Here is a 26096-nt window from a genome sequence, read left to right on the forward strand (position 1 = left end):
TGAGGCAGTTCTCTTTTTTTTTTCTCTCTCTTCATGCTTTAAATTCACTATAAAGGCCCATGAAAGATCCCAGCCTAACACCCTGCTCAAGGATGTGGTAGACATGGATGGGTGCATAGAAAAATCTCAGAAAAATTTAAGTTGATAACTTCAAAAATTACAAATTGAAAGAAATTGATTAATCATCCTTCCAACACATCGGCACCCTCTGCTTCCATTTCTTTAGATTTCATTATTGGCGATGAGTACGACAACTGTAAGTCAAATGCTGAATATACAGGAGGAAATTTCCTTTTCCCCTTAAAATAGCTAAACTTGTATGAGTTGATTATACTTGGGAAATTACTGAAACATCCTTTAATTTTCTTCAAAGAAACTCTGAAAATATAATATCGTATAAAAAAAAGAAAAACGTCAAATATGATTAACTATTTATTGTATGCAAGCAAGATATATACAGTAAAACATTTTTTATGAATGTGAGGAATTCTATAAATGATATTGTATTGTCCGCCTCATGCTAGAAGCATGAATGTGCAATCTCCTTGGAGAAAAAAGAGGAAATGGCATTTGAATGTTTACTATACCCATGTTACTTTATGGAAGTTATTTTTCTAAAATGTTCTGTAACACTGTGTTAGGCAAAACTTAACTAAATAAGAAATAATTAAACTAAATAAGATAATCAACTGATACAAAGAAAGTTTGCACATCCATGCTTTTTAGCGTGGGGGGGGGGGGGAAGTTATATAACATTCACCAAGATAACACAAAAACATATACTCCTTATTTTATCATTTTCTCAATCACTTTAGCCATAATCGGATTATCAGAATAATATTTTAGGTTAGGTATAAAAAAATATTTGATTATCTAGTAATCATTACATAATAGAGATACAGTAACCTCTTGTTACCACTCATATATATTGGGAGGCAAAAAAAAATATATATATACACCTAATTTTTTCTAGGTTGGAATGTTTGAAAGCAATCATAATAAAAAGTTAAAATATTCAAAAATGTGTTACAATGAAGGACTAATGGCAAACCAGCATTTAAATCATATGTGAAGTTTTTCAATGCTACTCTCTCTCCTCTGCTCAGAAGTTCAAAATGTAATACAAATATTGGTACAAAAGTTACAGGAACTTTCGTGTTCTGAAATAAAATTATAGTTTGAGTATATATATTAAAATGTGCAATAACTAGATTACACAGAGCGGATTACTCTAGTCTAATTATCACATCGTGAGGATTCAAGTCTAGTTCAACATGATACCTGCATAAAAATTAAAATTCGGGTGCCTGCCACTTTCACTCCCCATGTGGGATTCAGATGGTAGCACATGCGAAGCGCTCATAACAAACATCGTAAGTACATTAGGGAGTCTCTCATTGGATATGTTCCAGCATTCAGATTCGTTAGAAATTCTGATTTCCAAAAAACAATTATTTTTTGGGGAAATGGACATTACTTGCAATATGAATTTTCCAAACACACATATTAAAAAAAAATTGGCTGTAAAATTATATGGTAAGTACAGATTCATTTGCTAAGTCAAAAGACATTGCTGATGTTTCTTTTGTATTTGGGAGGGGGACAACACATTAAAAATCTTTGAATCATTAGTTTTGCAAACTATCTCCTACATGTTAAAATTGCAGAAAACTTCCAGATTTTGAATGCAAAGAGACATTTAAATGTAAGATCATTTTAATAAATTTAAAAAGGCATATATGTTGCAGTAAATGTGATAAATCTGGGTATTATGCATAATCACCAAGCATTTCGGTAAGTTTGATAAATTTCCCTAAATTTTTTTACCAGCAATTATGGACAGTACCCAAGCGTCATTGGTAAATTTCCCTACATTAATCACTTTTACAGGTAATTATGCATAATAACCAAGTGCCACTGATAAATTTAATAAGTACCAAGAAAATATCACTTTTACCTGTAATTATGTATAATACCCAAGCGTCATGACATTGGCATACATGATAAATCATACTATATAATTATACTATACATAATTCATACATCTATTGTATCATTATAATTAGCATATGAATGTAAAATTTCTCACGCATACTAGACTCATTTGGATTTTTTTTCTTCATATTTATCGAATTCAATTACACTGGTGTGTAATGCACAATACGCACAGATAAAGGCGATAAATAATCAAATTCACCCAAGACACTTGAGTATTATGTATATTTGCCAGTAAAAGTGATAAATTTATCAAACATAAGATGATTGGTAAGTATGCATAATAACCAATTTATCACATTCACCGTAACATATACACATAAAAATCCTTTAGTTCGATCTTAATAAAGTTTGTCATGTGAAGATATGCAAGAAAACAAACATTACAATACAGACTCGTGTAAACATTTACTCATGAAAATAAACCGTGATAAAATAAAGGTATGGGAAAGTATTTGCTGCCATTCTCGAAATGCCAAGATTTTGGCACGTGTTTAAGTTCTTGTATGATTCAGATAATGCAGCCTCAAAGCTGCCCACTGTTCGAACGGAGCATTACATAAGCGGCACATATTTGGACGTTCCAAAATGTGCTTCAGGTAATGTTTTTTCAGGTCACGTCTAGCTAGGAAAGCCTCGCTACAGACTTTGCAGATATGCGGTATCCCCGGGCCATGTGTCGCTCTGTGTTCTCTGAACTCTATCTTACTGTCAAAGGTTGAATCACAAACACTGCAAATATAGACTATTTCGCCTTCATGACTCTGTTTGTGCTCCTTGAGGGCCTCTTTCTGCGTGAAGATTTTGTCACATATGTTGCACGGATAAGCTATGTCTGTATTGTGTATCTTCCCGTGTTCCTCGAGATCATCTTTCAAACTGAAACCTTCGTTGCACACTTTGCATATGAATGGCTGCCTTCTACTATGGATTTTTTTGTGATCCAGTAGCTCTTCTTTAGAGGAGAATCGGAGATTGCAATTCTTGCAAACTTGTGTTTTTTTCTTGCATTTGTATTGATTATGCTCATCAAGATCAGATTGGGCTGTAAAAGCTGAATCGCACAATTCACACTCATAATCTTTTGCCTCCTTGTGAGTGCTCTCGTGTTCTAACAGCCTCACTTTAGCAGGGAAGTATTCGTCGCAAACTTTGCAGTTATAGCCTCGTTTCCTGCCCTTCTTTTCAGCTGGCTCCACCCTGAATTCAAATTCTTCTTCATTTTTACAATTAGCTTTCTTCTTGGTATGAGTCAACTTATGTCCCCTTAGATCACTCTTGAACTCGAATCTCTCAAAACATATGTTGCAATAGAAAGGCAGCTCTTCAACATGATCTGCGATCTTGTGTTGCTCGCAGTCTTCCTTGGAATCGAACTGTTCGAAACACAGGCTGCAAACATGTACCTCAGTACCTTCATGTTGCATTTCATGCTCCATCAGCTCAGATTTCAATCTGAATGATTTCGAGCACTTACGACATTGGTGTGGCCTACGCTGACTTCTGCGACTTTTTTCATGGGTGGCTTTATGATCTTCGAATTCTTGCTTGTGCTTGAAAGCCTTATCGCAGACACGGCAGACATAGTATACTTTTTTCTTGTGTACATCTTTATGGCTTGAAAGCTCGCTCTTCTGCTTGAAAGTCTCACCACAAATTTTACACACATACTTCTTTTTTCCATGAGTAAGCTTGTGCTCTTGCAAATCTTTCTTCTTTGTAAAAGCTTCATCGCAAATCTTGCAGATATGAGTTGCTTCTTTATTATTATGGTTGCTTACGTGCGTCTGATACTGAGACTCCACAGAAAAGCTTTCATTACAAATCAAGCACACATAAGGGCGTTCAGTCCTGTGTCCCAAGTAATGCAGTTTCAACGCCGACTTCTTGTAGAATTCCATTCCACATACTTCACAAGTATGTAATTCCTCATTGCTCGTGTGCTTCAACATATGTTTCTGAAGATCACTTTTCCTCTTGAATTTCGCTGGACATATTTCACAAGCCTCGTGCTTCTCTACGTGAACATCAGCATGAATTTGAAGGATGCTTTGCGACGGGAATTCCTCATTGCAGATATCACACTTGTACGATCTCTCCACCTCATTTTCATTGAACCTTGTTTCCACGAACTCCATCGGAGCAAATGAATCAAGCTCCTCAATCTGTGTTTCCGGATGATTTGTTTTGATGTGACGTCTCAGACTGCTGGAAGCCAGAAAACAAGCCTTGCAGTAAGTGCACTCATAGGATTCTTTTTCAACGAGGTTCAGTGCACTCAAAATGTTGAACTGTTCTGGATAAGTATGATCGATTGTAGATTGTTGACCGTTTGTTGAAGTTGAATTTGCAGACGGATCCATGTTTTCTGTGAATACCATGTTAGGGTATTTCTTGGCAAGATACTTCATTCTTTCTTCTTCTAAAAACTCAAGGTTTTCTCCGAGCTCTCGTGGATGCGTCTTGTAATGTTTCAAAAGAGTGTTTTTTCGAACAAATGCTTTGCTGCAAATGAAGCAAGAATGAGGCAGCACCTTTATCTTATCTTCCATGGTCGATAATATGTCTCCGCCAAGTAAATAATCTAGAAAAGAAAAGTAAGCTTCATTACTTCTGCATTTTTAAAAAAAAAAAAAAACTTGCATACCAGGCAAGTGCGTGAATCCATTTTGGTTAGCACACTTGTGTTTTCACTTCAAAATATTGAAAAAAGATAGCAGCACCAGTACAACACTAGTCCTTACGCGACTCCATCCAATAACATAAGTTAGAGCTGCTCACACACACAGTATGTTCCTGCATGAAACCAATTCAGCAGAAATTCCCAAGAGGAATGTTCATACACCGTGCGTGTGCAGTTGAGAAATAGTCACAAAGACATGTAATGTCAAATGAAAAGTTGATATTATGAGGTTTGCTTCCAGTCCAGATTTGCGAGTCATTAGCAAATATCCAAGGATGATGTCACTCCCCGCTACCCATACGAAGGTCTTTAAGCTGGCTGATGTGAAGATATATTTAGCAGGGCTCCCACTCATCCTACTTTTTGGTAAAATGTCCTACTTTCTCAGTTTTGTCCTACTTTTTGATCAAATCCTATCGACAAAATTTGCGTAATTGATTTTAATTGAGCAGGAAATCATTGATATATTGCCAAATATTACAAATGTTGAAGAATGCAATTAATGATTCTGCCAAAGCAGAAATTTTATTTTTAAGGTTATTTGGGGGGGGGGGGGAAAGGTGTATGTGGACCATTTGGTTGATTAATTTTTCATTTGCTTAGTTTGAGGGTTCAACAAGTAGTCAACGAGGGTTCAAGTAGTAGTCATTAAAAACTTCTGTCCGGATGGGAAAAATAATTTTGTATTTATTACTTCATGGTCTTGGACAGTAACTAACATTCATCATTCCGGTGCAAATAGGTGAAACAACGGTTTGCATTTTAAAAAAGTTGGATACATAGGCCTATTCTAGGTTTGGTGATTCTGATGCTACCCAATAGCATTCAGTTGTCTTCTGTATTTTTAAGGCATGAAGAGGCATAAACAATATTTATAATGCTCAGCAAAGAGCTAGAAATGGAAGGGCTTCATTTGCGAAAAATGCTCTGGCATTGAAAGTAAAATGTGAACAAATTCCTTTAAAAATTATAGACAACGCAGTAAAACTATCTGGTTCACCTTGCCTTATTTATATCGGATCTTGTAATCTACACATTTCGCACACTGTGCTTTTGAAAGTGGTCTCGAAGGAGCGTCATTCTTGAAAAACGTACGTCTTCAAAATTTGCTGTGCATTGTCGAAGAGAGTCAACAAGCTCTGCACTTTGGAAGACTCCAAAAAAGAATGTAATATATATATGAGGAGAGACAGCAAAGAATTATCTGTGGTTGCTAGTACACTGTTTTGGCCAAAAATTGGTTTTGTAACCAAGTCATTTATCATTTTGCTTTGGCTTGAGTCAATCTTATAGGAAACTGAAATAGTGCTATGAAAAAAAAAATTAATTGAAAAGTCAATTTTTTTTAGGGATTTTTTTCCATTATGTTGTCTAAGGGGGTTACCCTCCACCATCCTATTTTTTAGTCCTGCGTTTTCCTACTTTTTCTCATTTTTTGAGTGGGAGCCCTGATTTAGGAAAGAGAAAATTCAACTGTCCTTGCGGGAATCAAACCCCCACGTCCTTTCACTTTCCGAGTGAACGCACTAGATTACAAAGGTAACAAATATCTCACTCTTTCCTTGGAGCTTGTGTGCACTGAACGGGAGCGTACATGGACAGTCTGACCTAACTCAGGCCAAAGCTCACACTTGCCACCAGATGGCAACTTATCTGAGGATGTCACTCTCATCCAATGATAAGTCACCAACGGCGACATAATTGCAATCTGGGTGGTTGTCATACTAAATCAGAGGTCTTCAACATTTTTCTAGTCGCAAGCACTGCCTGTATCCATCATCAAAAGATCAGCCTTATGGCAAGTTTGATATACCAATGCATGAAATCCGGATGATTTCAATCCATCAATACAATTTGTACAAGGGGGTTTACTTGGGACGTTGATAGTGATCTCGAGCACAAAATCTTACACTAGCATTGAGCACTCTGGGTGCTCGTTTGGGTTGAAGAAGTCTGTTTTAGATAGTTTTTATCAAGATGGAGCTGTTGTTTTTCTATGCTTTCTGGTATGTTCGTACCAGGTGGCGCTAGTTGAGTGGTGTTTTCTCCTTTGTTACCACAGCGAGTCTTTTAAAATTACTGACAGTTATTTTGTTTCATTTTCCGCCGTTATACTATGTTTATGCTGTTAGCTATGATTTTCGAATTATTGGATATAAATCTATTGGGTTGTACCTTTAACATTTCTTACTTTTTCGCATGCCCTGAGCTATTTTTTTATTTAATAGAGAGTCTGGGTTTTATTTATACTCTGATCGGTTTATTATTTTAAACAGTCCCGCATTTTTATTTTTTCATACCACGAATATGTATTTATACAACAGAAAGAACATTTAGAAGAGTCTGGATACCTTGTTATTTTGTTTATTATATTTACTTATTATAATAATAATCTGTTGGTTTCCGTTATCATGTTCTATGCCTGTGATTTTTTTCCTTCTTGTGCCCATAAAAGTTGCCAAGTGGCCCCCCTTGTACCGAAGCTATTTGAAATTTTGAAAGAGGCAAAGTGTCAAGATAATCAGTTGGCGACAACATATAATCACCAAATTTAGCACAATCCCGCTTAAGCCGGGTTTTCCTACGAGCAGGTTTTCTGTGCCACGCGCAACGTGATATGCCCCGCGTGAAACACACTGTCGCAGTACGACTGTTTTTTTACAGAGCGCAATAAAGCTCTCAACAGCGCTTTACGTCGGACGTGATTGCCGGTCTGCTTCTGGAGGAGTCAAATGCGTTGAGTGTTTTGCTGATCTTCTCTTCATTATTGTTGTGTTTTCTTTCGCTTCCCTTCAAACCAGCTGGCATGCAGACGACAGAGTAGCTGATGTGAGGGACATGCACAAGGTGTGTTCCATAAGTAATGAGACCACCTAACCTGCTGGGCTAGGTGGAGAAGGTGTTAGCTTCATAACGCACGCATTCTCGGTTGGCTCCAAGCTGCCGGAAAGTCAGGACGCGCATTTTGTGAAGCCCATTTTGAGTTTAATGTAACACAGCGCGATGGATAGTTCTATGGAGCAACGTTACGCTATCAAATTTTGCATTCAACTTGGGAAGTCTGCCACCGAAATGTTTCTATTAATTCAGCAGGCCTTTGGGAATGATAGCTTGTCCAAATCAAGTTCACTGATGGCACAAGTCGTTCAAGGAGGGCCAAGAGGATGTCGCCGATGAACCCAGCAGTGGACATCCATCAACCTCCTGAATAAACGAAAATGTGATTTGTCCGGGATCAAAACCATGCTCATTGTCTTCTTTAATGTCAGAATTGTCACCAAAAGGAACTTGCTGAAAAGTAGGGTCGCGTGCTGCCGAAGTGACATGAAGGACGCATGAAAACTTCATCACGATAACACGCCAAGCGTCTTCGTTGTCAACGGATTTCCTGGCCAGGGCCCATACCCCACGGGTTCCCAGCCTCCCAACAGTCCTGACCTGGCTCCCCAGACCTTTTTTTGTTTCCTAGCTTAAAAGAAGACCTGAAGGGAAAACATTGGGACACGATTGAAAACATCCAGGCTCATGTTACATCGGCTCTAAAAGACCTCCCAGAGAAGGCCTTCCTGGCCTGGAAACACCGCCTCCATAAATGTATTGACACAGGAGGGTGCTATTGTATGAATATGTCCAATAAATGACTTTTTATGAATTTGGTCTCTTTACTTATTGAACGCACACTGTACATACTATACAGTTGCTTTGAGCTGATGCACCACACGAGGAAATCCAGTTGCACGATTATATAACATAATTCTGTCGATGCAAAATGATCCAGTTCGGTTCATGCGGTGCATAACACCTATACCTAGGAAAACCAGACTTTACAGAATCTTGGCAGAATTTTGCAATGGAAAGTGCAGTAAAATCATGTTTGCATTCCCCTTCCCCCCAAAAAATCCTAGTTACGGCCCTGCTTGGTCCCAAGCTATAACATACTTGTGGGCCAGCGCTCACCACGACCAGTTGCGAAGCCACTGCACCCATGAAGTTTATGTAAAGCAGAGTTTTCCAAAGAATGTTTTTTGCACCGCGTGAACCGAATTAGACCATTTCGCGCCGGCAGAAACGTGTTACATAATCATGCTACGCGTTTGTGTTTTCCTAGCGTGGCGCATCAGATCAGCACAGCTTTTTTTTGTATATGGCCTTGGCATCAGCTACTCTGTCGTCTGCATGCTCTAGTTCGAAAGGAAGAAAACATCGGCAAAACACGCGGCGCACGACGCATTTGACTCCTCTAGAAGCAGCTGGCCAATCACGCCCGACGTAAAGCGCTGCCGTGAGGCGTATAGCGCTCTGTAGGAAAACAGTCATGCTGCTTTTCTTATTAATGAGTGGACGGCGTGTCGCACTGGGTGAATCACGTTGTGCGCGGCACAGGAAACCCGCTCCTAGGAAAACCCGGCTTAAAGGATTATATCTAGTTAGGAGGAATGTGCAACTCTATTCATTTCAAGTTTTATTGAGTGACTCTTCCCTCTTCTAATTATTAAATTTAAAAAAGAATGCATTTCGATCAACAAATGAATATGTACGAGACTATATAAATATTAAATACAGTAATGAACGAACTATGATAAAAAGAGATAAAAGAGAGATTATTCATACAAAGATAAAAGCAATTACATATCTTCTCTCTCTAATTCTTCACCAAACGTTATTCGTGTTTCAGATTTTCGCGAAAGAATCGGGATCTAGACACAACCAAACGCAATCGACGCCATCACCCACCCAAACATTTTTTTTTTAAGGTTTAGCCCCGTCTAAAAAAAAAAACAAAGTTGCCAGATCCTCTTCAAAGTAACCCGACTGAAGAACAACTCGAACTTCATATCAATATGTGTATCTAGGAAGTATTGTTGTGACTCCACATTGAAGTTCTTAAATTGCTCGATAGATAGCAGCAAAAGCCCTCAAGGACTTCAAATTAATTCACTGCAGGGCTGACCATATGAATAGGCTGACCATATTTCTTCGAGAAAAATATGGGACATTAGGATTCCAAATACGGGAAAATACGGGACATTGCCAGTTATCACCAAAAACGACGACAAAAGCAAACAAAGTTGCCAAATATTATTGCAATTGCGGGAAATGATGCATTACCAGTGGCGGATTACCGCACAGGCGCACGAGGCGCGCCTGGGGCCTCGGCAGAGCGGAAGGCCTCCAAATAGTTGTGTGCTTCATCCTACATATGAATTTACATGCGCATCAACAAATCTCTTGAACTAAGTACAGTATCTGCTCTCCCTTTTTTTTTTTTTAACCGCAATTTTTTTTTGTTTTTTCATGTATACTGTACGTATAAGAGTACGTATGGAAGAAAAACGGGAACTGAAAGAAAAGAACAATTTACAAGACGCAGCTCTCAAGGGCCAGTTCTTCCCCGACAAAGAAAGAAGAGACATTGTAATTTATTGTTATTGTGATTTTGTCTCCCACTTGTTTGAATGAAATACTATAAGCTGGTTCAAACAACATATACATTTGCAATCTATGACTGGAACCATACGACCATATGACAAAAAAAAGTGGGGTTTGAAATGAATGCTGAATGACATGCATTCTGAATCACGTGATTTTTGTTTCTCTTTTAACACTCCCTCCCCGGCTGAAAAAAATCAAGGGGGTTTCTTTTCCTTCTTTCTAAAAAAAAGAGCTACATTTTTGGATTGGTCAAGGAGGCTTGGGTAGACAACATCTTTGTGTCAGACCGAAAAGTGTTTATTGTTAATGTAATTGTAATGTGTGTTATTGTAATGAAAAAAATTTTCATGCCGATCCTCAAGATTTCCTTTAGGATTTAGATTGCAGAATCTCCAAAAATAACGGTAAGCAAAACTAAAGATATATAAATTATCTGATAAATTTTTATTTGAGTATTTCAATTCAACTACAGTAGTCTCTCGAGAATTCGGTCGTGCTCTAATCCAGCACGTCCAGTAGTCCAGGATATTTAGGTGGTGTGGTGTCACTTTTCTCCTGATGCCCTAACCCCTTAACACGTTCTAATATTTCTTAATTGCTGATCACGTCCTGACTATGTCTTTGCACGAAATTTCATATATTATTTCAATGGGTTTCTTCAAAGTTAATCCAGCAATTTCGGTAAAATCTGGCACACCGTGGTCTAATACGTGCCGGATTAGCGAGAGTCTACTGCAGGGGTCTTCAACCTTTGAGGCATAGCAGGCCATATTGAAACATTTTATAAAGTACGCGGGCCACAATGTTATACTGTGGCATTTTTCGTTATTAAACGAAACGGGGGGGGGGGGGCATAATATAGAAGATTTTTATTCACTCTGAATACAAATAATACAAAGGCAAAGGCCACAACAGGCAGAGTGCCCAACGAGGTGGCTGAAAGAGAAAATAATAATAATTAATATAATAATAGTAAAAATAAAATAGAATAAACAAATAAAAAAATAATAATTTCTAAAAAAATTTTTTTAATAATTTCTTTCATTGACAATAATTTTAATTCATTCTGAAATAATTTCTGCCATTAAAAATATAATTCTTATATTTACTCTGATATAATTTCTTCCCTCTATTTCCTCTATTGAAGAAATGTTTTTCTATTAAATATTATCAGTATCTTTATATCAGATCAAATATATTATATTTGAGATATTATCAAATCTTTATTAATCAGTAATATTAAATTACTAAAACTATGACGGATCTCCATTTTTGCCGTGTGGCTGAAGGCACCAGGACGGACATCTTAGATTACTAAAAATATGATGCAGAATTTTACTGTGATTTTTTTTTTTAATGGGAGTGTGATTATTTTTCATCTAGTACCAGAGAATATCATTATATTTCCTTATCTTATTTTTGTGTTTATGGTTTTAGTGATGCAAAAATAAAAAAAAAAGTTATGATTTTCATAATATTGTTCATTTTAGTGAACCATCTCGTTCTTGTTAGGGCCAAAAGGGTGCAGTGGCAATACCTTCTAGAGCAGCTACTCTAGAAGGTATTGGCAGTGGTGGATAAACGCAAATTTGTGGGTGGGGGCGTGGTTGTGACCATGTGTTCAATTTTTCAGGACGGTTCTGATTTTTTTTGGAAAAAATTCTGAATTTTCCCCCTTTTTTAAGCAAATTTATTTTCTTGGTTTGTTATTCAGTCAAAAACGTAGAAAACATTTTTTTTTCCATTTAATTTTTCTGCTCTCGGGGGGAGGGGGTGACAGGCTCCTACCTTTAATCCGCCCCTGATAGGGGGGCCTCCAGATCAGGTTGCGCCTGGGGCCTCCCAAAATCATGATCCGCCACTGTGCATTACTGCAAATTGCAGCGGATTAAAATGTATTCCACGAAAAATAAACGTTCAATATTCTCATATATAGTTATAATTATCATAAAATAATTTATGAGGTGAAGAATAGTGTCAATCTTTGACTTCAATAAAGAATAAAAATTCAAGTAGGCTTCTTGTAAAATACGGGAAAAACCGGGACACTTTTGCAAAAAAGTCGGGATGGCCAAAAGAACAGAAAATACCGGGACTGTCCCGGGAAAAACGGGACGTATTTTAATAATGGTCACCTTATACTGATACAGCAAGTGTCTTAAATTCCGCTAAGTAAAACGTTGAACATGACGAAAATGTGAAATGAATATTCTTATTTATACAAAGTTATAACTATCATATTTTGAAGAATAATTTCAATCCTTGATTGAAGTTGTTTCAATGGAGAGCAAAAATTCAGGTTGGCTGAAAAAAATGTGTTAAAAACGGGACTTTTTTGATCAAAATAGTCCTCAATCCCATGAAAATGCGGTGCGCATGCGCATTCTTACATGTTCAATTCTGCATCGAGCAAAGCGGCTCGAGATTTTAATATAGTTTTGGCATCGAATCATCACGTGGAGTTCGCGGCTGTTGTGTGGATTGTTAACCTGTTGCAGCAATACGTTCGAATGAATCTTCGAGATAAATTTTGAAATCATTTAAAAAGAAAGGGTTTTTGTTCTCTGTTTTCTCGAGTAGTTGTTTTGTGAATTTGAAGATGGCGCAAACAGCTGCAGCAGTTACCGAACGATGCGCGTTTGTGCGGAGGTCCGACGCGAAACACTATTTAATCAACCGCCAGCGTGATTTGGAGAAAAGATTCGACGTCAAGTTCACGGGGCTCAAAGAAAGCATCGCCTCGGCGCGCTGCGATTCCGACCTCATATGCCTCAACGTCGTTGGCCGCGAGGAAAACGTCGTGGCCGCCACTGTAAGTACCCCCACCCTATCTAATCCAAGGGGCTGCTGCGAGTTGTGCCGTCAAAAAAAAAAACCCGCATGGTGGCCCCACGCACCCAGGCACATCCTGGAGCAGGGTCGTGCTGTGAGTGGGACAAAGGCAGGTGTATCCAGGGTGATGTGTTGGACATTAGTAGGTCACACATAAGCGACATTAATGTAGGTCAAGGGCGTAGCGGGGGACTTAGGGGTCTGCCCCCCCCCCAGAAATGTGAGAAAATGACAGAAAAAAGGGAAAAAGATAGCCAAATTTATTCTATCACTTTGGTCCCCCGAACGAAAGTGCCCACCTACATGCCCCTTATGTAGGTGTATCAGATCATCCCATAGTTCATGGGACGACATACAAATTTTCTCTATTCAGCTCTTGGGAGGAGTGATTGCCCCCTGCCCTGCATCTGCATTTGGCGAGAGATTGGGTCAGTGAATGATTAACTCTATAGCGCCCAGATCGGCCGAGTAGGTTAACGCCCCGTAACCGCTTAAAGTCTGTCCAGATAGGGGGTATGGGTATGTTTTAGTGGGCTTTTGTCACCAAAGAGAAAGAAGATGAAAGCTCTTGTTAGAGGCGGGAATGGAAAAGACATCTGCAACGCCCTACCAATGGGATTTTAAAAGCTGATGTACTAGAATGTTCCTTAGGGTACTCAATGCATTTTACAAAGAGATAATACTGTGAGGGAAGGGGTGTTTTCAGTAGACAAATTATCTCCGAAAATCCATTGCAATGAAAGGGTGAATGTCAATGCAAAAGGTAGCATGAATAGAAACTCGTGGAGAAAGGGTGGGGAGAGGGAAAGTGGGGCAGAAATTTCAACGAGTCCACTGCGAACACAAAAAAATTGGTATTTTCACGATACTCCCAGGTCTTCTATCTGGGCATTAAAGAGTTAAAGGAGTGACAGAATGTGTGCAAGCATGTTTGTGTGATGAGAATTGACCTACAGAGTGTGAGCAGATAAAAGAGTGTGCAAAAATGTGAACAATAAATAAAAGTGACCTAGAGTACAACCAGAGGAACAGCTGAGTATAATCCTTTTCTGGAGATATGTTAGAGATTTTTTTTTTTCCTTTGGCAAGAAAGACATGGCAAAAGCATGATGAGAAGTCACAGAGATTGAAATGGAGTCTCATCAGACTCCTTTCTTGTCAAAGAAAAAAAATCAGCAGCACATTATAAAAGGGGGTAATGCTATGGCTTTGATATGAAGAAAGCAACAAAAACAGAAAACCTGCCTTAAAATGGAATAAAAATGTAGTCGGTTCAGTGATTAGTACTTTGATTTCCACCTTTTATGAAATGGAAATTTGTCTGAAATGGAATATTATTTCAGTCTCTTGACATTCCGTTTCGTCAGGGAAGGGTTTTGAATGGTGGTAAAAACCTGTCAAATACTACCAGAATGCTTGTAGTATAAATATTTATGCCGAGAGAATTTATTTAACCCTGAAATACGTTACGTTGAGGTATAGGCAGTTAACATGTAGTTTTTATCAGCTTTTTTTAGTTGGCATTCTTGGGTTAACGTATAAACATGTGAGTAATCAAAAAAGTGATCCAGAGTACAACGTGATCAAAATAGTAACCTAGATAGTAAAGCGGTTCTCGATCTTTTCTTACTTGCGGAGCCCTTTCTGGTATGTAATTTTTAATGGAGAAGTCCTGTAGGTCTATTTTTCATTCGTTCATCAGTTACTGATTTATTATTCAAAAACTTGAAATGTTTTCAGAATTTACTGTTTTTTTGTATTTTTCTTGAGTTGCCGCAGAGCCCCCTGGGAGCTTGGGAGTTCACACGGAGTCCCAATGAGCTTGGGGAAGGCTAAAAGAGTGACCTACAGAGTATATAAGCATGGGCTGGACCAAAAAAAACTGATCTCAAAGGTATGTGAGCATAGGAGTAACCTAGAGAGCGAGGAACCATGTCAAAGGAAAGGACAGAGTGACCAAAAAATGACCAAGGGTTAATTCTTAATATAAAATATATTGTTTGTCGTAAAGTTTTTACCACGTCAAAACAGTAATACGTCACCAATACTATCCTTTTTGGTGCATTTTTAAACGTTATTGGTGTTCCTATCACTCTGCCGACAACCCTAGCAAATATCACTAAATTAAATTGGCTCAAAAAATCTTCACCAAATAAGGCAAATATTAGGAAATCAAAAATTTCTATAGTCCGTTTCAGGTTAACTTTGCAGTGCAGAGAAAGATAGAGAGTGTATTCCTTCGCCGCAAAATATAGTTCCCATATATCGGAGGCTTACGATGATCATTTATGCAGAATATTTCAATTTTTTGAATGATTGAAAATGGGTACTGAAAAAATAGTGTTCTGAATCGATCTTTATTCGTTTAAGAATTTTAAAATAGAAAAAATATATATATCACCATTATGCATAAAAAAAAGATTTTTCTCAGTGAGATTGGCGAGAATCAGCTATACCTTACCGCGACTTCGCATCGATACATTGGTTGAAAGGCTTTCGTTGTCATAGCAACGTGTGATGCGGTTCCCTCGTAGCTTCTCTTTCACTGCAAAGTTAACCTGAAACGAACTATAATGCATTTATTTCAACACGCTATGGGTGTCTAAATGCATTAGGAATTTTTAATTATTTCTTGGTTTATTTGCCTTATTCGTTGATTTTTTTAAAAAATATTATTAGGCAAAGTCATCTACTCTTCCATAAATTGAATTTGGGATAAAAGATTAATTACCAAAAGCATTGATATTACAGTATTGTATATTAGGGGATTAACTTGAACATGGTGTGCAAGCATGGGAGTGTCTTGCAGACAGAGGTGTATTTATAGGTGTGCTGTGGAGACTTAACAGGCTATATCTTAGGGTGGTAAATTTGAAGGATGAGTGGTCAAGAAAACGACTGGAATGAGAGAAGGGCAGTAAAAGTGTGTAGCCCCCAGACTATAAAATCATAAATCCACCTCTGTCTTCAGCAGGCCTCCCTGTTTAATTATACAGCAGGCTGTTTAATTATACACTTCGTACCTTATTGTATCTTGTATTTATTATTAACATGTATGTGCCAAAAGCTCATGTTCATGAGAATTTCTGATCCAATGCACTCACCACAAACCCTTTCTCATTTCAGACTCATTTGAATTTGTTCTGTGGCAAATTTGCAAAGACTGTCACCTATTCGTTCAAGCTTCGGACATTTGTGGAAAACAGTTTGTTATCAAATCTACTGGAAATGAAACACAATGTTGTGATTGACTTCAACATTTGCAACGCTATCAGAATAATAGGGAATGAGATGGAGTCTGTGGATAAAGCTGTTTCTTCAGTGGAGGAGTTCTTACATAAAGCTAAGCGTTCTAACCGTCATCAGCAGCACGATGTGCTCTATAATAGTACCTTTCTTGAAAGACTGATACAGACCAATATCCCTCAGCACGTTAAAGACTCTGTGAATCGTTGTGCGGTATTGCCTGGTCCAGCTCTGGAACTTTTGATTTCATGGGTGCATGAAGTTTATGTTGGGAACATTGATCCTGGAAAGGAAAGCCATGAAGAGTCTGTACTGATCTTAGATAAAACTGGTACCGATGAAGTGAATTTGTCATCTCCTGCCCAAAGTAGCAACTGTACAGTTGACGATCAGAATGAAGATGATATGGACGATTCCGTAGTTGAAATTGAACCTACCACTGAAGACATAACGTTGATTACAATTTCAGACGATGACGACGAGAGCCCGGACACAGTGAATCAGGTGTGTGGAAGCATTACTGCAAGAAAGTCCCATGTATTGAGCAGGATTTTGCCAAGCTGGCCGCCAAGTATTTCACCAGTTAGTTAGCAGTGTTTTTCTCAATCTTTCAGCAGCTGAGTAACAAAAGGGGGAAAATCTCAAGAAGGGAGCTTTAGATAGTAAAAAAATATATTCACATTTGGGATTTTGCCAGTTTAAAGGTCTATTTACATACCAGTTTCACAGGCAATTATTTTCTACTTCTAGAGATTTTTCTCTTCTAACCAAAACACATGGGGATTGGGTTCTGATCTGCGTGAGATAAATACGAATGAATAAGTTAGTAGAAGGAATATTTTTTTTAAACCGAGATGACACTAGAGATGTGAGGTGAGAATATTCTCCTGGATGTAGAAATTGGAGAATAATCAAGAATATTCATTTTTCTTTTAAATAATTTAAATTTTTTTACTAATTTTGTTTATATTGTGAAATATGAATCTGTTTTCATTGCCTGAAATATTTAAAACAAAACAATTTTTGGTATCGTCCCAATGACAACTTTTAGTTCGAGAATATTTTCAGAATAATCTCCAGGTCATGAGAGGTTTCAAAAGTTTGGCTACAAAGATTTTAGAAACCTTTAGATTAAAACCTTAAAAAATTGTTTTAAAATTAGATAAATTTTCAGAAATAAGTTTAAAACAAAAGAAATTAAATCAAAGTTGATTGATGTAAAGGAAGCTATTTTTATAGAATCACTTTCATTCTATGATACAGAACTTCATTTTATTGATTGAACTTCATTGATATTTCTTTAATGTATATACACCAAAATTCTGTATCGTTCACATTTCTTTAAAAGTTGTGCAAATCAGCCCTGCTGGTTCAATTTTCTTGCTTTCAAACTTTAATATTGTGGTGTCTACAAACTTCAATATTCCCATCTTCTTGACGGGGATGGAGGATATTCTTTCATAGGACTACTATCATAAATTACTAGAGAATATTCTTATCGAAAATAATTATTCTCAAGTTATTTATCGAGATTATTTATTATAATACATGTTATTGCATATATTCTTGATAATACTCTCTGGAAAGATTTTGTAAACTGAAGAATATTCTCATCGAGGAGAATATTCTCTGGAAGGACTATTAATAATTTCTTTAATAATTATTTTCTATAAGAATATTCCCCAGTAATTTATAAAAGTAGTCCTTATAGAGAATATTCTCAAGGATATTATATGTAACTATATATTATAAATAACAGGATTATATTCTTATCAAGAACTTACAAGAATATTCTCAAGTAATTTATAATAGTGCCCTACCAGAGAATATTCACGAATATTCTCCAAAAGATTATTCTCGAGAATTTTACATCTCTAGATGACACATCTCATGGAGCAGAGACTAGTTGTGGCAGATGTGTGTAAATAGACCTTAATGATGCATTCTCATTGTTGCCAAGTGATTTTAGAGTATATTGGGACTGCCGATTTCAAAATTGGTTTTGTCAGATTAGCTCTGGTTTTCGAGGTAAAGTGGAAAATTAAATTTCCGTGGTAATACATAAGCAGCATACAAATCGCATTGTTGAGAGTACTCCCTAAAATCTAATTCTCAAAATAACTGAAATGAAAGCTTTGAGAATAAAATCAGCATTGAGCAGCAAAATGAAAGAAAAGTAAAAGCTACTATATATAAAGGGTCCGAAAACTGGCTAAAAAATTTATTGCCCTTACCGAATCTAATATTAGATCAATGGATTCATTATTAGTTAAGTAAATGTTATTATGACAAAGAATAATTAAATATTTTGTCTTTTTTTTTTTGATGGATAATATAGTGCTAGATGAAGTTAAAGAATAATTATATAGAAACTAAACTAAATTTTACATATGGAATTATTTAAAACATTTTCATATTAACGCCATATTTTTCTCTCAAAATTTTCTAGTATCAAGTTTTGTGTTCGATTGGTTTTCATCAATTCGACAGAAAAAAATATTCTCAAATTCTGGAGATGATTTTGTACATCTGAAACAACTTGCCATAGTTATTTGTAGCACATTTATTTGCATTTATTTATTGTGTAAAAAAAGTTATCAAAACTGCACAGGATCCAGGACTGAAGTCCTGTTAGCTTCCACTGAGAACCGCTACCCACTAGGGCAGGACTGGCCAAATCCCATGTACCAAAGTACCATGGCAACCCAAAAATTGATATTAAAATTTTCTTTGTGTTGCAACATTTAATCCAGTTGCATTCCCGGTTATTTTTTATTGCTCAACAATGAATCCTCTGTTGCAGACAGCAATGAAGAATGACCATTTTTTTTAAACGTGATCCCCCACGTATTCCCAAGAGATCAGCATGATCCGTCCAGGAAATTTGTTAGTGTTAGTAAACATCCATGTCATTCCACTTTAAATATTTATTAACAAAGTTTGATTTTAATCATTTGATAATTTTTGTCACATGGTCATTTCCTACACACAAGGGCTAGTTAGGCCGAGACCTACAATTTGGCCAATTCCAAATGGCAGGCTTGCTTTTTTATACTCATCGAGAGGTTGGTGTGCTAGCCCCTCGATGGGGACTTCATCTCGGTAGCAATTTTTTGCTGTGGTCAAGTCACCCTTTTGGTTATACCCCTGTGTCACAAAAGTTTTCTGACAAGGATGAACCGGATATCAAACCCGCGACACCTCTAAACATCCTTTGGTACTTTAGGCAAGTATCTTATCGACTTGGGCTACTGTGCCCAAGTTAGATTTTAAGTTATAAGTAAAATAAAGTTTTTTGATAATATAATGCAAACCATCCTTTTAGAGTTTAGCGCTAAAAATATCACAGAGTTAGCATTTGGAATGATCTCGCTCTATCTATCCGACTAGACACTTTTCTGGAAGTCCTTTCTCACAAGAACCACTCTTCCATATCACCAGTGCCAGGAAAGTTTATGTAGATGAGCACCTCTTTTAGACTTTAATCCCACAGAAACATCAGCGAACATTGAGAGAATCCATAGTTGGTCCAAGGGATAGTGAAGTTACCTCTTGGTGGTTATCTGCAAGATCCTATCCTAGTGGAAACATTTATATGAACTTCTATGAGGAAACTTTTACTTTCCAGTCATCTCAACATTGGTAGAACAGTAGCCAGCCTCCAAGGCGAGAACCACTGTGTCACAGATCAAAAAGTGCTAAAGCATTTTGCTGGTTTTCAACTTATTTTATGGATATGTTACAGTGTAGTTACTATATTGCTGGCTCAGTGCAGCACAGAACGTTGGAAAATTATAGCAGCATATCTGTCAACATTAAAGAGGGTCACTATGTCCTGAAAAGTAATAAAAAGCATTAATTTTGGTCTTTTCCTGTGGGTAAAATTTTTTTCTGCCATCTGGATTCTATTTAGATTTGTCCATCCCTGCCCTAGGGGCTCAGTTCTTCCAAGCACTCCCTAGTAATTTTTGAGAAGCTGTGCCTTGTTAAAAATTCATCAACTCGTACAATTGCAATGTATTATGCCTTACCTCCTTTTGCATGTACCCTTGATTCTTGTGTGTACTTGACATCTGGCTTCTCAATGGTCTCTTCCCCCCATAGTTTTCCTTGTATTAGTACTTCTCATCTCCTGCCGCTAGAAAGATGTTAAAACTTGTTGGGTGAATTTATTCATTGGGGTTGTGTGTGTGTGTTGTATTTTTATCTTTAGCAATCACTATGAGTTTTACTATCAAATTAGGTTCCTGAAGTGTGGGATCAGCCTGGAACATCTACTCATTTCACTGGCATCAAGAGGAAGAGGGACGATAGCCCCGTTGTTGTTAAGGTCCAGGAGAGGAAACTCAGACCTATTGTCATCGATGGGAGCAATGTGGCAAGAGAGTGAGTGATTTGTATTTGTGCTTTTTTTTCTGTCTATAATACTTATGATGAAACTTGGATATACAGTCAAATCCTGTTACAACGAACTCCAAGAGAGAAAAGAAATAACTTTGTTATAACAAAATTTCGCTGTAAAGGAATTGTAGGTTATTGCATTGTTACTATGTAAAGTTATCTGGGGGATTAGGGAGGTGTTCATTAAAACGAGATTTTTGCTATAACACTGTATTCGTTTAAACGGGATTCGACTGTGTATCGGATTAAAAGTTTCACACGGGGGGTTTTGCTGAGGAGTCCACAAGATACATTTTAGGGTATAGCAGAAATTGAAACAATATTATCAAAAATACATGTGCAGCAGATTCTGTATAGGTGTCTCCAAAACTCCATGCAAAAATATTGAAATATGTGGGGGGGGGGGGAAATCTCTGTGTGAACAATATTCTCATTTTAGAGCATGACCAGAAATGTTACCTATAAGAAGTAGAAGAAATACAAGACACTGCAAGAGCACATTACAGAAAGCGGTGTAAAATACTTTAGCTGGTGAAAGTTAACACTACAACAACTTGTAGACACACAGAATACGGCTGTAGATGCAGTGTATTCTTTATTCTTGTGTATATGAATTACTGTTTACAGCAGGGGGTTCTTAACCTTTTTCACCCATGATCCAAAATGAACAAAAAGATCAGCTTTGTGACCCATAGGACTGTGTTTTTCGAAACCAGCAACACAATAAGTACATTTATAACAGGACAAAGTGTGACAAATGAAATCTCATCTCCAGGATCATGAGTGAACATTATTAGAGTTATACGCAATGGGAGGCAAGAATCATACTCAGAACTCATTTAATTTTAACAAATTATTTTACAGAATTTAAAATTCAAATTCTTAGAAATTAAGATTTTGACAAATAATTATTACCACACATTTTGTCACTCCTGTGATCTTCCAGTCCGCAAGATATAGTTCTAGAAGTAGTCTATTCAAGTTATGGTCTGTAAATCCAGCTACCTTTTGAGTACCAGGACTGCTCCATATCTTCCGCGAGTCTTACATCAGGATGGAACGTCGGCAAAGTGAGAGCTAGCTTGCAAAAAGTTCTCAGAGAGCTTGTATTGTACACAAATTATTAGTAAGATGAAGCTATAGAAGTGATTGATATAACTTCTAGTCATTTTGTGTGAGAGTCTATCACTATCAACAAAGTATGACCAACTACTGGACCAGAACATGAATGTGATGCCATGGTTCTGGAGACAGTGGCCAAGATACTCTATTTGAAGAAGTATGTGGTGCATTTTCTCTTGACAGGGAAGACAGGATTTTACCATAAGCGTGATATCTGCATCAATACCACGATACCAAACTATACTGCTTGTCAAGGCTTTCTCGGCTGTGGTTCCTTGATGACCATCATGCACCTCTCACAAGACATACTCTCGAAATCTCTTGGGAATGGACACTCTATCTGTTAAAGTAGGCACATTACTGCTCCAAATGTGAAAACTTAGGGGATAAAAATAAAAAAATTATTTCTCCCCATAACATGAAAAATATTTCATGATTCAGAATTACCTAGGTTCTACTGTACATAAATTTCTCCTCCACTTTAACACTAATTTTCATTGATGTAATCTGTAGGCATGGGAAGGTGCAAAGCGTATTCTCATCAAAGGGAATTGATCTGGCAGTCAATTATTTCTTGGAACGTGGCCATAAGGAAATAGTTGCATTTGTTCCCCAGTACAGGCGACAAACCAGCCGCACTGACACCACAGACATACCATTGCTGGAAAAATTGGCGCAGAAACAGATTGTCGTGTTCACCCCCTCAAGAGTTGTCGATGGAAAGTCTGTGGCTAGCTATGACGATAGGTATGATATACATATATATATAGCTATATAAAATTACTTTTCTGTCTTTCTCCCCAATTGAGGAAAAGAAATGAACACACGTAACTGATTTTATATCTTTATTCGTACATCTTCTCAGCACAGATAATTAATCCCTCCCCCTTCCATCTTTATGGAATATCAATGTTTAAAACATTGTTTATATACAGTTGAACTCCGTTGTAATGCCACCATCTGTCCCAAAGAATTTTAGGGGCGCGGTAGCCCAGTCGATAAGATGCTAGCCTAAAGTACCAAAGGATGTTTAGAGGTGTCGTGAGTTCGATACCCAGTTCGTCCTTGTCAGAAAACTTTCCTGACACAGGGGTACAACAAAAAACGGCGACTTGACCGCAGCAAAAATTTCTACCGCAGGGAGCCCCCATCGAGGGGTTAGCGCACCAACCTCTCGATGAGTATGAAAAACAGGCCTGCCGTTCGGAATCGGCAATAAATTGTAGGTCCCGGTCTAATTAGCCCTCGTGTGCAGAAAATGACCGTGGTGCGACAAAAATGATCAAATGGCCCAAAGAATTTTGGTGCTATAACGGTACTATAACTAATTATATCAGATCATGCTCAGAATAGCATTTCAGAGAAGCTCTAATACATAAATTTCCACGTTTATTGTGAACTACTGTATCTGCATCCTATTAATGTTAATCCACAAATGAAATAACCTATTTTATACGCATCCAATTTTGAGTTGGGAAAATTTTTATTTTTATAAGTTCAGAACCAAAATAAACAATGGCAGAATTGCTTTTTTAGAGATGCATTTGTTTGATGTTCACAAATTTTGCATTTTTCAGATAGTGAAAGAACAATTCCTTTCTATGTGAATTGAAGCAGATGGATTTCTTAATGACTACCCTTTCTATTTGAAATGTAATAACCAGAGCAGAAAACTTACACTGTTAAAAAACTTACCATGGTAACGTTAAACAAACTGAAGTACATTTATTGTACACTTTCCCTTATCAATAAATCTGTTTCTTTGAACAGGTTGGTTTAATCTCTGTTCGTTTTAACTTGGGTCCTGATGTAAATAAAAGCATGTGTGCAATGCCCAAAATGATTGGTTGAAGAACACTTCACCTTTTCTCACTGTGCAACACCGCCAAAAATATAGTCCTTTGTCGTTTGCCCCTCATATCATAAAATACCTCATAATTTTTATTTTTTTTTAAAATATTTATTCCATATTATTTCAAAGTTATCTTGAAGACGGGAAAAAATATTTTTTAAAGATCAGTCACAAAGCGTTTTTGCTGCTATGTCTTCAGGGTGGGTGTTGACAGGATACGCCTTTCTCACTCAAACATTACCGTCCACCCTTTTTAAATGGAAGTTTCATTTTATTATTACTCCTATTCGCAAACAGATTTGATATACACTTGTATACGCTTCAAGAGGTCTTGCAAGAAAAAGAGCTTTCTTCTTTATCGTTTGAAGACATAAATGAAATATGCGTGTCTATCTTGTTTGGCAGAGCCATTTGAGAATTCATTTCTTTGCAGCTGCTCTGGACACCTATAAACAAAAGTTCTGTCAACAAGATTTTTTTCTCACCCACACGCTTTGACGTACACTGGATGCGGGTGGGGAGAGGGTCACATTGTTCATGGTGAATATACACATTTGAAAAAAATTCACACTTCTGCTTGAGCAGCTTGTTGGGAGGAAGTAATATTTTTTTCGTCGATGGCAGCAAGCCGAAAAAGTCTGAGAATTATCACGAACCCATGAAGATAAAGTTTTGAAAATCTAGTTCAAAAGAGTACTGTTCATTTTTGATTTAGTTAGCCTCATTATGACAGATACTATAGATCCCGTGAAAAAGCCTGGCCTGGTGGCCCATTAAAGATCTCAGTCCAGGGGCTCCTGCTGCTGGATGTTGGTCATGGCTCGCAACCTACACATGGATAAAAAACCGAAATTGTCTTGACAAAAAACAGGATATCAATTAACAGGTTGAAGTAAAGAAACGAAATAATGTGGATGACTCTCTCGTCAAATTGGAACTGCTACAGCCCGTGGATTATTATGAAATATTTAATTATACAGACCTGCAAGAAAAATAAAAAGCGGTAACACAACTGTAAGTTATTCATAATTCGTTTCCCGTTATAATTGGTAGCATAACCGGCCCAGGAAAATACAGCGTAAATTAGCTCAAAAATAAAATTGTAAAATTCTGAAGAAAAAAAAGTAATAAGAAAAAAAATGAGGATTTTTTCTCACTATCTGCCGTAAAATAATAAACAACTCGCACAAACTTTTGTAACGACCATGGCCCCACATCCTGCCGCAAGACCCCCAGGCTGTGATCTTTGGCGGGCCCTCAGACGAACCTTTCAACAGCTCTTCTATATAGGAAACTTTTTAGCATAAAAAAATGACAAGAATTGTCGCAAGCAATGTCCGGGCTGGAGCCCTGTCATCCCAACTCTTGAGTGTGCCATGATAATGACAGAATACCTTATCAAATTTTTTTTTTGGAGGTATATATATATCTCTATTTTAATTAGTGTTATCAACAGTTTTTATTTCAACAAAATTTAGAGAACAGTGAAAAAAAATTTCCCAAGAAAATTCTTCATAATGAATTTACAATCTCACATTTGAGGAAAAAACATGTGTTCAGAACACGTAATGAAGGGGCGGGTAAAATTACAACCAATAGAGATAAAGGATGCGGAGTGATATCAAAAATTGGTACAGCGGTTTATTTACATCAGGACCTATGTTAGAGTGAAAAGAGTATGGATTTATGGTCCCTATAGAAATTCTGGTATTCGTGAGAAATGTGCTTTCTTGACCCCCCCCCCCCCCCCCTCGACCACACTGTTCTTTATAAGTCATTTCCTCTAAACTGTTATGTTGACTGATAATAGTAGCTTTGGTAAATCTTGTAGCTTTGGTAGTTCAGAAGCAGATGGAGTGGGTGTCATTGGTTATACACAGTTTATTATAATTCTAGTCACACCATGGGTATATATATTGATACTGCCATCTATCTTTTAAATTAAAATATAATATTGAAAGAAGGTTATTTTTCACAATTTGCAATAAATGATTTGCCGATGCTAACTGCTGAACCTAAATGATAATTTTTCAAAGTTGAAAAGTATCAGTTAGGTTCACTTCACATTATTTACATTAATATTGCATTGATAGAGCATTATAATTTTCATACAGATATTGTTAAAAAATTATATTTTATTTACAAAAATAGTGGACTGCCATCATCACAATAAAATGTTGTACAATTATAATGTCCATAAGCATATCAGAATGTCCATTATAATGTCCATAGGCAGAGAATCGCCCTCTCCCCATTTTCAGTGAAAAAAAATTGTATAATTGACGAAAGTGGAAGGGAGAATCCTCCCTCCACTAATTAAAAAAATTGCATTGACATAGGTGGAATTCCCCCATTCACTTTACACACTTTCCTGTGATTTGCCCCCTTTCCCCGAGAAGTCTGTATCCACTTATATGATGGTGAGTCCCCAGAATTTTCAGATTATACTTGTGTTGTTTTGCTGTTTAATGTGATCTCTAGCCTTCTTTTGTTAAAGTGGATTTTAATCTTTTTCAAATCATGTAATTTTTT

General features: G+C 37.1%; 2 protein-coding genes across 8 annotated transcripts in view; one reads left to right on the forward strand and one right to left on the reverse strand.

Annotated features, from left to right (window-relative positions):
- Positions 1–419: 419 nt before the first annotated feature.
- On the reverse strand, positions 420–9441 carry LOC149069222 (uncharacterized). 2 transcript variants are annotated; one of them, XM_089251247.1, is made up of 2 exons: positions 9290–9441; positions 420–4579 (listed from the first exon to the last, which is right to left on the reverse strand). In XM_089251247.1, the coding sequence occupies exon 2, from the start codon at positions 4545–4547 to the stop codon at positions 2490–2492; it is 2058 nt and encodes a 685-aa protein (XP_089107373.1). In that variant the 5' UTR covers positions 4548–4579; positions 9290–9441; the 3' UTR covers positions 420–2489. The 2 variants fall into 2 exon arrangements, with proteins under 2 accessions (XP_089107373.1, XP_089107374.1); XM_089251248.1 differs by having other exon boundaries at positions 9308–9418.
- Positions 9442–12528: 3087 nt separating this feature from the next.
- The window catches only part of LOC149069223 (uncharacterized), a 29727-nt gene continuing 16159 nt past the window's right edge, over positions 12529–26096 (forward strand). For 2 of the 6 annotated variants that reach the window (XM_089251313.1, XM_089251314.1), the window contains exons 1-4: positions 12541–12923; positions 16070–16771; positions 20433–20575; positions 22226–22459. In XM_089251313.1, the coding sequence (XP_089107439.1) occupies positions 12711–12923; positions 16070–16771; positions 20433–20575; positions 22226–22459 (1292 nt within the window). In that variant the 5' untranslated portion in view covers positions 12541–12710. Of the gene's footprint in view, positions 12924–16069; positions 16772–20432; positions 20576–22225; positions 22460–26096 lie in introns of all 6 variants that reach the window. The other 4 variants (XM_089251311.1, XM_089251315.1, XM_089251316.1 and 1 more) reach the window with 4 other exon arrangements.

Source organism: Pholcus phalangioides, unplaced genomic scaffold (assembly GCF_987345545.1).
Source record: "Pholcus phalangioides strain wild (caught in Gottingen) unplaced genomic scaffold, Ppha-v1.0 ptg000024l_1, whole genome shotgun sequence".
Classification (NCBI taxonomy): Eukaryota; Metazoa; Arthropoda; class Arachnida; order Araneae; family Pholcidae; genus Pholcus; species Pholcus phalangioides.

Excerpts from the sequence above, each read along its gene's own strand:
- LOC149069222 (XM_089251247.1), bottom strand. The coding sequence starts at position 4,547 with ATGGAAGATAAGATAAAGGTGCTGCCTCATTCTTGCTTCATTTGCAGC.